Source organism: Petromyzon marinus, chromosome 84 (assembly GCF_048934315.1).
Source record: "Petromyzon marinus isolate PM22_M1 ecotype Great Lakes invasive population chromosome 84, UKy_Petmar_22M1.pri1.0, whole genome shotgun sequence".
In the NCBI taxonomy this organism is placed as follows: domain Eukaryota; kingdom Metazoa; phylum Chordata; class Hyperoartia; order Petromyzontiformes; family Petromyzontidae; genus Petromyzon; species Petromyzon marinus.
Genome location: NC_133749.1, coordinates 2,660,546 through 2,674,848, shown reverse-complemented (window position 1 = coordinate 2,674,848; position 14,303 = coordinate 2,660,546). Strand labels below are relative to the sequence as shown.

Here is a 14,303-nt window from a genome sequence, read left to right as displayed (position 1 = left end):
TCTCCCCCCGTGTCTCTCCCCCCGTGTCTCTCCCCCCGTGTCTCTCCCCGTGTGTCTCTCCCCGTGTGTCTCTCCCCGTGTGTCTCTCCCCGTGTCTCTCCCCATGTCTCTCCGTGTGTCTCTCCGTGTGTCTCTCCCGTGTGTCTCTCCGTGTGTCTGTCACCGTGTGTCTCACCGTGTGTCTCTCACCGTGTCTCTCCCCATGTCTCTCCGTGTGTCTCTCCCGTGTGTCTCTCCGTGTGTCTCTCACCGTGTGTCTCACCGTGTGTCTCTCACCGTGTCTCTCCCCATGTCTCTCCGTGTGTCTCTCCCGTGTGTCTCTCCGTGTGTCTCTCACCGTGTGTCTCTCCGTGTGTCTCTCACCGTGTGTCTCTCCGTGTGTCTCTCCCGTGTGTCTCACCGTGTGTCTCTCCGTGTGTCTCTCACCGTGTGTCTCTCCCCGTGTCTCACCGTATGTGTGTCCCCGTGTCTCACCGTGTGTCTCACCGTGTGTCTCACCGTGTGTCTCCCCCGTGTGTCTCTCCCCGTGTGTCTCTCCCCGTGTGTCTCACCCCGTGTGTCTCACCCCGTGTGTCTCTCCCCGTATCTCCCCATGTGTCTCTCACCGTGTGTCTCTCACCGTTTGTCTCACCATGTGTCTCTCCCCATGTGTCTCTCACCGTGTGTCTCTCCCCGTGTGTCTCACCGTGTGTCTCTCCCGTGTGTCTCTCCCCGTGTGTCTCTCCCCGTGTGTCTCTCCCCGTGTGTCTCTCCCCGTGTGTCTCTCCCCGTGTGTCTCCCCGTGTGTCTCTCACCGTGTGTCTCACCGTGTGTCTCTCACCGTGTCTCCCCGTGTGTCTCTCCCCGTGTGTCTCTCCCCGTGTGTCTCTCCCCGTGTCTCACCGTGTGTCTCCCCGTGTGTCTCTCCCCGTGTGTCTCTCCCCGTGTGTCTCTCCCCGTGTGTCTCTCCCCGTGTGTCTCTCCCCGTGTGTCTCTCCCCGTGTCTCACCGTGTGTCTCACCGTGTGTCTCCCCGTGTGTCTCTCCCCGTGTGTCTCTCCCCGTGTGTCTCTCCCCGTGTGTCTCCCCGTGTCTCACCCCGTGTCTCACCGTGTGTCTCACCGTGTGTCTCTCACCGTGTGTCTCTCCCCGTGTGTCTCTCCCCGTGTCTCACCGTGTGTCTCACCGTGTGTCTCTTTCCGTGCGTCTCTCCCCGTGCGTCTCTCCCCGTGCGTCTCTCCCCGTGCATCTCTCCCCGTGCGTCTCACCCCGTGTGTCTCTCCCCGTGTCTCACCGTGTGACTCTCCCCGTGTCTCACCGTGTGTCTCTCCGTGTGTCTCTCCGTGTGTCTCTCCGTGTGTCTCTCCGTGTGTCTCTCCGTGTGTCTCTCCCCGTGTGTCTCTCCCCGTGTGTCTCTCCTCTCACCGTGTGTGTGTCCCCGTGTGTCTCACCGTGTGTCTCACCGTGTGTCTCACCGTGTGTCTCACCGTGTGTCTCTCACCGTGTGTCTCACCGTGTGTCTCACCGTGTGTCTCACCGTGTGTCTCTCCCCGTGTGTCTCTCACCGCGTGTCTCTCCCCGTGTCTCTCCGTGTCTCTCTCCCCGTGCGTCTCTCCCCGTGCATCTCTCCCCGTGCGTCTCACCCCGTGTGTCTCTCCCCGTGTCTCACCGTGTGACTCTCCCCGTGTCTCACCGTGTGTCTCTCCGTGTGTCTCTCCGTGTGTCTCTCCGTGTGTCTCTCCGTGTGTCTCTCCGTGTGTCTCTCCCCGTGTGTCTCTCCCCGTGTGTCTCTCCTCTCACCGTGTGTGTGTCCCCGTGTGTCTCACCGTGTGTCTCACCGTGTGTCTCACCGTGTGTCTCACCGTGTGTCTCTCACCGTGTGTCTCACCGTGTGTCTCACCGTGTGTCTCACCGTGTGTCTCTCCCCGTGTGTCTCTCACCGCGTGTCTCTCCCCGTGTCTCTCCGTGTCTCTCCCCCCGTGTCTCTCCCCGTGTGTCTCTCCCCGTGTGTCTCTCCCCGTGTGTCTCTCCCCGTGTCTCACCGTGTGTCTCTCACCGTGTCTCTCCCCATGTCTCTCCGTGTGTCTCTCCCGTGTGTCTCTCCGTGTGTCTCCCACCGTGTGTCTCACCGTGTGTCTCTCACCGTGTCTCTCACCGTGTCTCTCCCCGTGTCTCTCCGTGTGTCTCTCCGTGTGTCTCTCCCGTGTGTCTCTCCCGTGTGTCTCTCCGTGTGTCTCTCACCGTGTGTCTCTCCGTGTGTCTCTCACCGTGTGTCTCACCGTGTGTCTCTCCGTGTGTCTCTCACCGTGTGTCTCTCCCCTTGTCTCACCGTATGTGTGTCCCCGTGTCTCACCGTGTGTCTCACCGTGTGTCTCACCGTGTGTCTCTCCCGTGTGTCTCTCCCCGTGTGCCTCTCCCCGTGTGTCTCTCACCGTGTGTCTCTCACCGTGTGTCTCTCACCGTGTGTCTCTCACCGTGTGTCTCTCACCGTGTGTCTCTCACCGTGTGTGTGTCCCCGTGTCTCACCATGTGTCTCTCCCCGTGTGTCTCCCCGTGTGTCTCACCCCGTGTGTCTCACCCCGTGTGTCTCACCCCGTGTGTCTCACCCCGTGTGTCTCACCCCGTGTGTCTCTCACCGTGTGTCTCTCACCGTTTGTCTCACCATGTGTCTCTCCCCATGTGTCTCTCACCGTGTGTCTCTCCCCGTGTGTCTCACCGTGTGTCTCTCCCGTGTGTCTCTCCCCGTGTGTCTCTCCCCGTGTGTCTCTCCCCGTGTGTCTCTCCCCGCGTGTCTCTCCCCGTGTCTCTCACCGCGTGTCTCTCCCCGCGTGTCTCTCCCCGTGTCTCTCACCGCGTGTCTCTCCCCGTGTCTCTCCCCGTGTGTCTCCCCGTGTGTCTCCCCGTGTGTCTCTCACCGTGTGTCTCACCGTGTGTCTCACCGTGTGTCTCTCACCGTGTCTCCCCGTGTGTCTCTCCCCGTGTGTCTCTCACCGTGTCTCACCGTGTGTCTCTCCCCGTGTGTCTCTCACCGTGTGTCTCTCCGTGTGTCTCTCTCCGTGTGTCTCCGTGTGTCTCTCTCCGTGTGTCTCTCTCCGTGTGTCTCTCCCCGTGTGTCTCTCCCCGTGTCTCTCACCGCGTGTCTCTCCCCGTGTGTCTCCCCGTGTGTCTCTCACCGTGTGTCTCACCGTGTGTCTCACCGTGTGTCTCTCACCGTGTCTCCCCGTGTGTCTCTCCCCGTGTGTCTCTCACCGTGTCTCACCGTGTGTCTCTCCCCGTGTGTCTCTCACCGTGTGTCTCTCACCGTGTGTCTCTCACCGTGTCTCCCCGTGTGTCTCTCCCCGTGTCTCACCGTGTGTCTCACCGTGTGTCTCTCCCCGTGTGTCTCTCCCCGTGCGTCTCTCCCCGTGCGTCTCTCCCCGTGCGTCTCTCCCCGTGCGTCTCTCCCCGTGCGTCTCTCCCCGTGTGTCTCTCCCCGTGTGTCTCTCCCCGTGTCTCACCGTGTGACTCTCCCCGTGTCTCACCGTGTGTCTCACCGTGTGTCTCTCACCGTGTGTCTCTCCGTGTGTCTCTCCCCGTGTGTCTCTCCCCGTGTGTCTCTCCTCTCACCGTGTGTGTGTCCCCGTGTGTCTCTCACCGTGTGTCTCTCACCGTGTGTCTCTCCCCGTGTCTCACCGTATGTCTCTCCCCGTGTCTCCCCGTGCGTCTCTCCCCGTGTGTGTGTCCCCGTGTGTCTCTCCCCGCGTCTCTCCCCGCGTCTCTCCCGTGTGTCTCTCCCGTGTGTCTCCCCGTGTGTCTCCCCGTGTGTCTCCCCGTGTCTCACCGTGTGTCTCTCACCGTGTGTCTCACCGTGTGTCTCTCACCGTGTGTCTCTCGCCATGTGTCTCTCCCCGTGTGTCTCTCCTCTCACCGTGTCTCTCTCACCGTGTGTCTCTCACCGTGTGTGTGTCCCCGTGTCTCACCGTGTGTCTCTCACCGTGTGTCTCTCACCGTGTGTGTCCCCGTGTCTCACCGTGTGTCTCTCACCGTGTGTCTCTCCTCTCACCGTGTGTGTCCCCGTGTCTCACTGTGTGTGTCTCACCGTGTCTCTCTCCCCGCGTGTCTCTCCCCGTGTGTCTCTCCACTCACCGTGTCTCTCACCGTGTCTCACCGTGTCTCACCGTGTGTGTGTCCCCGTGTCTCACCGTGTGTCTCACCGTGTCTGTCTCCCTGCGTGTCTCTCCCCGTGCGTCTCCAGGCTCGCCGAAGAGTTCCCCGTGTGGTTTGAGGTGCCGGTGCTGTCGCTGGTTCATCACAGCACCGCCTCGCTCGACAAACTCACAGAGTCAGCTCACACGCTCATCATGACCCAGCTCGCCGTGGGGGAGGCCTGCCACATGCTGGTGAGCTCACCTCCTCGCTCACCCGCCCGCTCGCTCACCCGCTCGCTCGCTCACCCGCCCTCTCGCCCACTCACTCACCTCCTCGTTCACCTCCTCGCTCACCCGCCCGCTCGCTCACCCGCCCGCTCGCTCACCCGCCCTCTCGCCCACTCACTCACCTCCTCGTTCACCTGCTCGCTCACCCGCCCGCTCGCTCGCTCACCCGCCCTCTCGCCCACTCACTCACCTCCTCGTTCACCTGCTCGCCCGTTTGCTCGCTCACCCGCCCGCTCGCTCACCCGCCCGCTCGCTCACCTCCTCGCTCACCCTCCTCGCTCGCTTGCTCGCCCTCCACGCTCATCCTCCTCTGTACTCACCCCCCACGCTCACCCTCCCCTGTACTCGCCCCCCACGCTCACCCTCCACGCTCGCCCACTCCTGTTCTCACCCCCCACGCTCACCCCCCACGCTCACCCCACTTCTGTACTCACCCCCCACGCTCACCCCCCACGCTCACCCTCCCCTGTACTCACCCCCCACGCTCACCCTCCACGCTCACCCTCCACGCTCACCCTCCACGCTCACCCCACCTCTCCTCTGCCCTCACCACAGGCGGGCAAGGGGGAGCCTTTGGAGGTGACCGTGTTGGCCGTCCACCCGGCCCCGGACCCCCCCAGCGGGGAGGGGGTGGAGGGGGGCGCCGCCCCCCCTCCCTCCTCCAACGGCGGTGAGAGGGGGGCGGGAGCCCCCCGCCTCCTCACCACCACCGCCCCCCCCTCACCTCGGCCCTCCCTGTCGTGCGCGGCCGCCAATGGGCACGGCCAGGAGGAGGAGGAGGTGGAGGAGGTGGACAAGAGCAGAGAAGATGGTGAGGACACGGGGTGGGGTGAGGGTGGTGAGTGTAGGTGTCTTGGGAGTGTGTGTGTGTGTGTAGGTGAGTGAGTGTCTTGGGAGTGTGTGTAGGTGAGTGAGTGTCTTGGGAGGGTGTGTGTGTGTGTAGGTGAGTGAGTGTCTTGGGAGTGTGTGTGTGTGTAGGTGAGTGAGTGTCTTGGGAGTGTGTGTAGGTGAGTGAGTGTCTTGGGAGGGTGTTTGTGTGTGTAGGTGAGTGAGTGTCTTGGGAGTGTGTGTGTGTGTGTAGGTGAGTGAGTGTCTTGGGAGTGTGTGTGTGTGTGTAGGTGAGTGAGTGTCTTGGGAGTGTGTGTGTGTGTGTAGGTGAGTGAGTGTCTTGGGAGTGTGTGTGTGTGTAGGTGAGTGAGTGTCTTGGGAGTGTGTGTGTGTGTAGGTGAGTGAGTGTCTTGGGAGTGTGTGTGTGTGTAGGTGAGTGAGTGTCTTGGGAGTGTGTGTGTGTGTAGGTGAGTGAGTGTCTTGGGAGTGTGTGTGTGTGTAGGTGAGTGAGTGTCTTGGAGTGTGTGTGTGTGTGTAGGTGAGTGAGTGTCTTGGGAGTGTGTGTGTGTGTGTGTAGGTGAGTGAGTGTCTTGGGAGTGTGTGTGTGTGTAGGTGAGTGAGTGTCTTGGGAGTGTGTGTGTGTGTAGGTGAGTGAGTGTCTTGGGAGTGTGTGTGTGTGTAGGTGAGTGAGTGTCTTGGGAGTGTGTGTGTGTGTAGGTGAGTGAGTGTCTTGGGAGTGTGTGTGTGTGTAGGTGAGTGAGTGTCTTGGGAGTGTGTGTGTGTGTGTAGGTGAGTGAGTGTCTTGGGAGTGTGTGTGTGTGTAGGTGAGTGAGTGTCTTGGGAGTGTGTGTGTGTGTAGGTGAGTGAGTGTCTTGGGAGTGTGTGTGTGTGTAGGTGAGTGTCTTGGGAGTGTGTGTGTGTGTGTAGGTGAGTGTCTTGGGAGTGTGTTTGTGTGTGTGTAGGTGAGTGTCTTGGGAGTGTGTTTGTGTGTGTGTAGGTGAGTGTCTTGGGAGGGTGTGAGTGTGTGTGTAGGTGAGTGAGTGTGTAGGTGAGTGTCTTAGGAGTGTGTGTGTAGGTGAGTGAGTGTGTAGGTGTGTGTGTAGGTGTGTAGGTGAGTGTGTCTTGGGAGTGTGTTTGTGTGTGTAGGTGAGTGAGTGTCTTGGGAGGGTGTGAGTGTGTGTGTGTAGGTGTGTGTAGGTGAGTGAGTGTGTAGGTGAGTGTCTTAGGAGTGTGTGTGTAGGTGAGTGAGTGTGTAGGTGTGTGTGTAGGTGTGTGTAGGGGAGCGATCGTGGGGAGCGATAGTGTAGCGGTTAGCGCGCTGCGCTATGAACCTGGCGACCCGGGTTCGATTCCCGCTCACGGCCAACACCAGTGACGATTATCTGAACCGGTCCCGGGCCTCCCCTAGGTCGACTCAGCCTCAAATGAGTACCTGGTGCAGTGTGTAAACATCGCCACTAGGGAGACAAAGGCGGTCGGGCGTGGTGCTGGCCACCCACCCCCTCGTGTACCGTTCCGGCCTTCATAGGTGCTCGCTAACAGCACTTGCCCCTACAGTCTGTTAAGGCTATATGGGGGATCTTTGTTGTTTGTAGGTGAGTGAGTGAGTGTGTAGGTGAGTGTCTTAGGAGTGTGTGTGTAGGTGAGTGAGTGTGTAGGTGAGTGTCTTGGGAGGGTGTGTGTGTGTAGGTGAGTGTCTTGGGAGGGTGAGTGTGTAGGTGAGTGAGTGTGTGTGTGTAAGTGAGTGTCTTAGGAGTGTGTGTAGGTGAGTGTGTCTTGGGGTGGTGTGTGTGTAGGTGAGTGAGTGTCTTGGGAGGGTGTGAGTGTGTGTGTGTGTGTGTAGGTGAGTGAGTGTGTAGGTGTGTGTGTAGGTGAGTGAGTGTCTTGGGAGGGTGTGAGTGTGTGTGTGTGTGTGTAGGTGAGTGAGTGTGTAGGTGTGTGTGTAGGTGAGTGAGTGTGTAGGTGAGTGTCTTGGGAGGGTGTGTGTGTGTAGGTGAGTGAGTGTGTGTGTGTAAGTGAGTGTCTTAGGAGTGTGTGTGTAGGAGTGAGTGTCTTGGGAGTGTGTGTGTGTAGGTGAGTGAGTGTCTTGGGAGGGTGCGTGTGTGTGTAGTTGAGTGTCTTGGGAGGGTGTGTGTAGGTGAGTGAGTGTCTTGGGAGGGTGTGTGTAGGTGAGTGAGTGTCTTGGGAGGGTGTGTGTAGGTGAGTGAGTGTGTTGGTGTGAATGTGTAGGTGGGTGTCTTGGGAGGGTGAGTGAGTGTGGAGGTGAGTTTCTTGGGGACGGTGTGTGTGTGTGTGTGTAGGTGAGTGTGTAGGTATGTGAATGTATAGGTGAGTGTGTGTGTAGGTGAGTTTCTTGGGAGGGTGTGTAGGTGAGTGAGTGTGTAGGCGAGTGTCTTGGGAGGGTGAGTGTAGGTATCTTGGGATGTTGTGTGTGTAGGTGAGTGAGTGTGTAGGCGAGTGTGTGTGTAGGTGAGTGAGTGTCTTGGGAGGGTGTGTGTGTAGGTGAGTGAGGATTGGGAGGGTGTGTCTGTGTGTGTACACGCGTGTGTGTGCGCGCACGGGTGTGTGTGTGTACACGCGTGTGTGTGTGGTGAGGGTGAGTGAGTAAGTGAGTGGGCGAGCGGGTGAGCGGGTGAGTGAGTTGGCTGGGTGAGTGGGTGGGTGAGTTGGCGGGTTGGTGAGTGACCGGGTGAGTGAGTGGATGAGCGGGTGAGTGAGCGGGTGAGTGGGCGGTTGAGCTGGTGAGTGGGTGGGTGAGTTAGCGGGTTGGTGAGCGGGTGAGTGGGTGGATGAGCGGGTGGGTAGGTGGGTGAGTGGGTGGGTGAGTTAGCGGGTTGGTGAGTATGTGAGCGGGTAAGTGAGCGGGTGAGCGGGTGAGTGGGTGGATGAGCGGGTGAGTGAGCGGGTGAGTGGGTGGATGAGCGGGTGAGTGGGTGGATGAGTGGGTGGGTAGGTGGGTGGGTAGGTGGGTGAGTTAGCGGGTTGGTGAGTATGTGAGCGGGTGAGTGTGCGGGTGAGCGGGTGAGTGTGCGGGTGAGCGGGTGGATGAGCGGGTGAGTGAGCGGGTGAGCGGGTGAGTGGGTGGATGAGTGGGTGGGTGAGTGGATGAGTGGGTGGGTAGGTGGGTGGGTAGGTGGGTGAGTTAGCGGGTTGGTGAGTATGTGAGCGGGTGATTTTGCGGGTGAGTGGGTGGATGAGCGGGTGAGTGGGTGGATGAGCGGGTGAGTGGGTGGATGAGCGGGTGGGTAGGTGGGTGAGTGGGTAGGTGGGTGAGCGGGTTGGTGAGTGGGGGTGAGACCTTTGTGTTATTCCCCCCCCTCCCCGTGTGTAGTAGGGCCGTGTGCCCGGCGCTCCCCACGGAGTGAGTGGGTGGGTGAGTTGGTGGGTGAGTGGGTGGGTGAGTTGGTGGGTGAGTTGGTGGGTGAGTTGGTGGGTGAGTTGGTGGGTGAGTTGGTGGGTGAGTTGGTGGATGAGCGGGTGGGTGAGTTGGTGGGTGAGTTGGTGGGTGAGTTGGTGGGTGAGTTGGTGGGTGAGTTGGTGGGTGAGTGAGCGGGTGAGTGGGTGGATGAGTGAGCGGGTGAGTGGGTGGATGAGTGAGCGGGTGAGTGGGTGGATGAGCGGGTGAGTGAGCAGGTGAGTGGGTGGATGAGTGAGCGGGTGAGTGGGTGGATGAGCGGGTGAGTGAGCAGGTGAGTGGGTGGATGAGCGGGTGGGTAGGTGGGTGAGTGGGTTGGTGAGTGGGGGTGAGACCTTTGTGTTATTCCCCCTCCCCGTGTAGCAGGGCCGTGTGCCCGGCGCTCCCCACGGAAGCTGCCCACGACCCTTAGGGGGTCAGCCGAGAGGCGCTGGGGTCTCCCTCGGCTCCTGCCCCTCACCACCTATGACGTGCGGCTCACCAACCTGGGCAAGGTGAGCAGGGGGCACGGCCGCTCGCCACGCCGCTCACCACGCCGCTCACCACGCCGCTCACCACGCCGCTCGCCACGCCGCTCACCACACCGCTCACCACGCCGCTCACCACGCCGCTCACCACTTTGCATTCACCGCAGCAAAGTCACCACTGGACACTCGCCTATTGCTCTTGCTTCCACTGATGGTGATTGGACTCCCTCACCCCCCTCCTCCTCTCCCTCCTCCTCCCCCCTCCTCCCCCCTCCACCCCCTCCCCCCTCTCCCCCCTCCTCCTCCTTCTCCCCTCCCCCCTCCTCCCCCCTCCTCCCTCCACCCCCCTTCTCCCTCTCCCCCCTCTCCCCCCTCCTCCTCCTTCTCCCCTCCTCCCCCCTCCCCCCTCCCCCCTCCCCCTCCCCTCCCCCCTCCTCCCTCTCCCCTCCCCTCCTCCTCTCCCCTTCCTCCACCCCCTAAACTCTCCCCCGCCCCCCCACCTCCCCCCCCCCTCCTCCCCCCCCCAGGTTGTGAGTGGGGTGCCAGCGGGACGGCTGTCTCGCACGGAGCGCCCCCCCACCAAGGAGTTTGTGCGCTACTTCATCCGTCACCACGCCATGCGCATCGGCACCGCCGACCCACCCGCCTGGGCCGTGGACGCCGGCACGGCGAGGCGCCACGCCATTGCCGACCGCCTCGCCCCCCACCAGATCTACCCACCCAAGGTACGCCACCACCCGCCCACCACCCGCCCACCACCACCCGCCCACCACCACCCGCCCACCACCTCGCCCCACCACCACCTCGCCCCACCACCCGCCACCACCTCGCCCCCACTACCCACACCACCGTAACCTACCACCCACACCCATCCACCACGCACGCCCACCCACTACCACGCCCACGCCCACCCACTACCACGCCCACTACCCACGCCCACCCACTACCACGCCCACTACCCACGCCCACCACCCACGCCCACCACCCACGCCCACCCACTACCACGCCCACTACCCACGCCCACCACCCACGCCCACCACCCACGCCCACCCACTACCACGCCCACTACCCACGCCCACCACCCACGCCCACCACCCACGCCCATCCACTACCGCGCCCACCCACTACCACACCCATCCACTACCACACCCACCCACTACCACGCCCACCCACTACTGCACCCACCCACCCACTACTGCACCCACCCACTACCACGCCCACCCACTACCACGCCCACCCACTACCACGCCCACCCACTACCGCGCCCACCCACTACCGCACCCACCCACCCACTACCACACCCACCCACTACCACGCCCACCCACTACCACGCCCACCCACTACCGCGCCCACCCACTACCGCACCCACCCACCCATTACCACGCCCACCCACTACCACGCCCACCCACTACCACGCCCACCCACTACCACACCCACCCACTACCACGCCCATCCACTACCGCGGCCACCCACCCACTACCACGCCCACCCACTACCACGCCCACCCACTACCACACCCATCCACTACCACGCCCATCCACTACCGCGGCCGCCCACCCACTACCACGCCCACCCACTACCACGCCCACCCACTACCACGCCCACCCACTACCACGCCCACCCACTACCACGCCCACCCACTACCACGCCCACCCACTACCACGCCCACCCACCCCCGACCCGCGTGCCCGCTTGTCCCGCAGGCCGCTCCCTCGCCACCGTCTCCGCGTAAGCGCAAGCGACGTTCCTCCGAGTCTCGGGTCGGCGGCGACGACGGCGATGCGGCGGTGGTGGTGGTGGCGGCGGGGAAGGGGGCGGAGGGCGACGAGGGGAAGAAGAAGCGGAAGAGGAGGAGGAAAGAGGAGGAGGGGGAGGGGGGGGAGCAGGTGAAGAAGAAGAGGAGGAGGCCGAAAGAGGAGGAGGCGGAGGAGGAGGAGGTGGTGAAGAGCCGGAAGGCGAAGCAGCAGAAGAGGAAACAGCAGCAGCAGGAGGAGGAAAAGAGGAGGATGAGGCGAAAGAAGAGGAGGAGGAAGGAGGTGGAGGATGGTGATGAGGAGGAAGAGGGGAGGGACGGGAAATCCGCGCAGCCCATGGTGATCGTTCCGTCGTCGCTCAACGGGGCGATCGCCACCATCGTCCTGAGCTCCTCCACCACCTCCTCCTCCTCCTCGTCCACCACCTCCTCGTCCACCACCTCCTCGTCCACCACCTCGTCGGACGGAGACACGATAGCCGCGATCCTTCGCCGGGTCGCCAGGGGCGGCAAGGCGGGAGCCAGGAAGAGGTCCGGGTCGTCGTCGGCCTCCTCCTCCTCCTCGTCGTCGTCCACCGCCTCCTCGTCGCAGAGGAGGCGGTGGAGGAGGAGGAGGCAGTCTCCGTCGTCGTCGTCGCTCAAGAAGAAGGCCAGGGGTGGAGCGGGGTCAGGGGAGGGCGCGGCCGGGGTGGAGAGGCGCAAGGGGAAGTCCACCATCACGCAGGTGATCGCTGTCGGTGATCGCTGTCGGTGAACGCTGCCGGTGAACGCTGTCGGTGATCGCTGTCGGTGATCGCTGTCGGTGATCGCTGTCGGTGAACGCTGTCGGTGAACTCTGTTGGTGATCGCTGTCGGTGAACGCTGTCGGTGAACGCTGTCGGTGAACTCTGTCGGTGAACGCTGTCGGTGAACGCTGTCGGTGAACGCTGTCGGTGAACTCTGCCGGTGAACTCTGCCGGTGATCGCTGTCGGTGAACGCTGTCGGTGATCGCTGTCGGTGAACGCTGTCGGTGATCGCTTGCCCCCCCTGCAGCCTGCTAGAGGCTACCTGGGGGATCTTTGTGTGTGTGTGTGGGTGCTGCTACTCGTTGCTGACTACAGCACTTGCCCCTACAGCCCTGCTAGAGGCTACCTGGGGGATCTTTGTCTGTGTGTGTGTAGGTGCTGCTACTCGCTACTAACTACAGCACTTGCCCCTACAGCCTGCTAGAGGCTACCTGGGGGATCTTGTGTGTGTGTGTGTGTAGGTGCTGCTACTCGCTACTAATAGCACTTGTCCCTACAGCCCTGTTAGAGGCTACCTGGGGGATCTTTGTCTGTGTGTGTGTAGGTGCTGCTACTCGCTACTAACAGCACTTGCCCCTACATCCCTGCTAGAGGCTACCTGGGGGATCATTGTGTGTGTGTTGGTGCTGCTACTCACTACTAACACAGCACTTGCCCCTACAGCCCTGCTAGAGGCTACCTGGGAGATCTTTGTGTGTGTGTAGGTGCTGCTACGTTCTGCTAAGGGCATTGCCCTTAGCAGTCTGTTAAACTACACGGGGGACCTTTGTGTGTCTTTAGGCTGGTGGCAGTGGTAATGGTGGTAGTGATGATGGTAATCGTGGTAGTGGTGATTGGTAGTGGTGGTAATGATGATGATGGTAATGGTGGGAGTGGTGATTGGTAGTGGTGATGATTGTAATGGCGGTGGTACTGGTGGTAATTATGATGGTAATGGTAATGATGATGATGATGGTAGTGGTCGTTGGTGGTGATGGTAATGGCAGTAGTGGTGAATCTTAGCGGTGGTAATGATGATGATGGTGGAAATGATGATGATGGAAATGGTGTTAATGATGGTGATGTTGGTGATGGTGATGATGGTGGTGGTGGTGATGTTCGTGGTGGTGGTGGTGGCAGTGATGATGATGGTGATGATGGTGATGGTGATGATGTTGGTGATGGTGGTGATGGTGATGATGTTGGTGATGATGGTGGTGGTGGTGATGATGATTATGTTGGTGATGGTTATGATGGTGGTGGTGGTGATGATGATTATGGTGGTGATGGTGATGATGTTGGTGGCGATGTTGGCGATGGTGGTGATGATGGTGATGATGGTGATGATGGTGGTGATGGTGGTGATGGTGGTGATGGTGGTGGTGGTGATGATGATTATGTTGGTGGTGGTGATGATGATTATGTTGGTGGTGGTGGTGATGATGTTGTTGGTGATGGTGATGATGGTGGTGGTGGTGATGATGATTATGGTGGCGATGGTGGTGGTGACGATGTTGGCGACGGTGGTGGTGACGATGTTGGCGATGGCGTTAACGGTGCCGGTGACGACGTTGGCGGGTTTGCCGCAGGTGCCCGGCTCGGCCTTGGCAAAGCTCAAGTCGACGGGCGTCAAATCCGGCACCGGCGCCGCTCCCTCGTCACCGTCGACCGCCAAGAAGAAGAAGAAGAAGACCAAGAAGGCGGCGGCAAAAGCCAAACCCAAGAGCCCGGCGTCCGGCAAGAAACCGGCAACGGTGGAGACGAAGAAGAAAAGGAAGCAGCGGCGGAAGGCGGAGGAGGAGGAGGAGGAGGCCGGCGGCACGGCCAAGAAGCAACGGCCCAAGCCGGCGGCCGCCACGGCAAAGAAGAAATCCGCCTCGACGCCGGGCAAAACCAAACCCCCGCCGCCCGCCGGCAAGGCCAAGAAGCCGCCGGCGTCGCCGGCCGGCAAGGGCGCGGCGGCGCCGGTGGCCGCGGCGCCCGGCAAGAAGAAGCTGAAGCAGCTGACGCTGCTGCAGCTTGGCTGCCGCAACCTGATGACGTCGCCAGCCTCTCCCGTGGCCAAGAAGTTCCTCCTGACGCCCACCAAGAGGGCCGCGGTTTCCGCCGGGGCGGCGTCGCCCGGCAAGAAGGCGGCGGCGGCGTCGCCCGGCAAGAAGGCCGCCGCACCGTCCGGCAAGAAGGCGGCGGCGGCAACGTCTGGCAAGAAGGCCGCGGCGGCAACGTCCGGCAAGAAGGCGGCGTCGGCAACGTCCGGCAAGAAGGGCGCGGCAACGTCCGGCAAGAAGGCGGCGTCGGCAACGTCCGGCAAGAAGGCCGCGTCGTCGTCCGCCAAGAAGGGCACAGTCGTGGCGTTACTCGCCAGGAAGAAGGCCGTCCCGGCGTCCCCCGGCAAGAAGGCCTTCTCATCGACCCCCGGCAAGAAGGGCGTCTCATCATCTCCTGGCAAGAAGGGCGTCTCATCGACCCCCGGCAAGAAGGGCGCGTTGGCGTCTCCTGGCAAGAAGGGCATCCCCGCGTCTCCCGGCAAGAAGGTTTTATCATCTCCCGGCAAGACGGGCGTCTCATCATCCCCCGGCAAGAAGGCCGTCCCGGCGTCCCCCGGCAAGAAGGCCTTATCATCGTCCCCCGGCAAGAAGGCCTTATCATCATCTCCCGGCAAGAAGGCCTTATCATCGTCTC

At 61.6% G+C, this 14,303-nt stretch overlaps 1 protein-coding gene across 1 annotated transcript in view; it reads left to right on the top strand.

The window, feature by feature from the left end:
* Positions 1-14,303, top strand: part of BAZ1B (bromodomain adjacent to zinc finger domain 1B) — a 33,924-nt gene that overhangs the window by 18,685 nt on the left and 936 nt on the right. The window contains exons 3-8 of the mRNA XM_076057801.1: positions 4,213-4,357; positions 4,949-5,204; positions 9,000-9,130; positions 9,631-9,828; positions 10,807-11,580; positions 13,211-14,298. Coding sequence (XP_075913916.1) covers positions 4,213-4,357; positions 4,949-5,204; positions 9,000-9,130; positions 9,631-9,828; positions 10,807-11,580; positions 13,211-14,298 — 2,592 coding nt within the window. The remainder of the gene's footprint in view (positions 1-4,212; positions 4,358-4,948; positions 5,205-8,999; positions 9,131-9,630; positions 9,829-10,806; positions 11,581-13,210; positions 14,299-14,303) is intronic.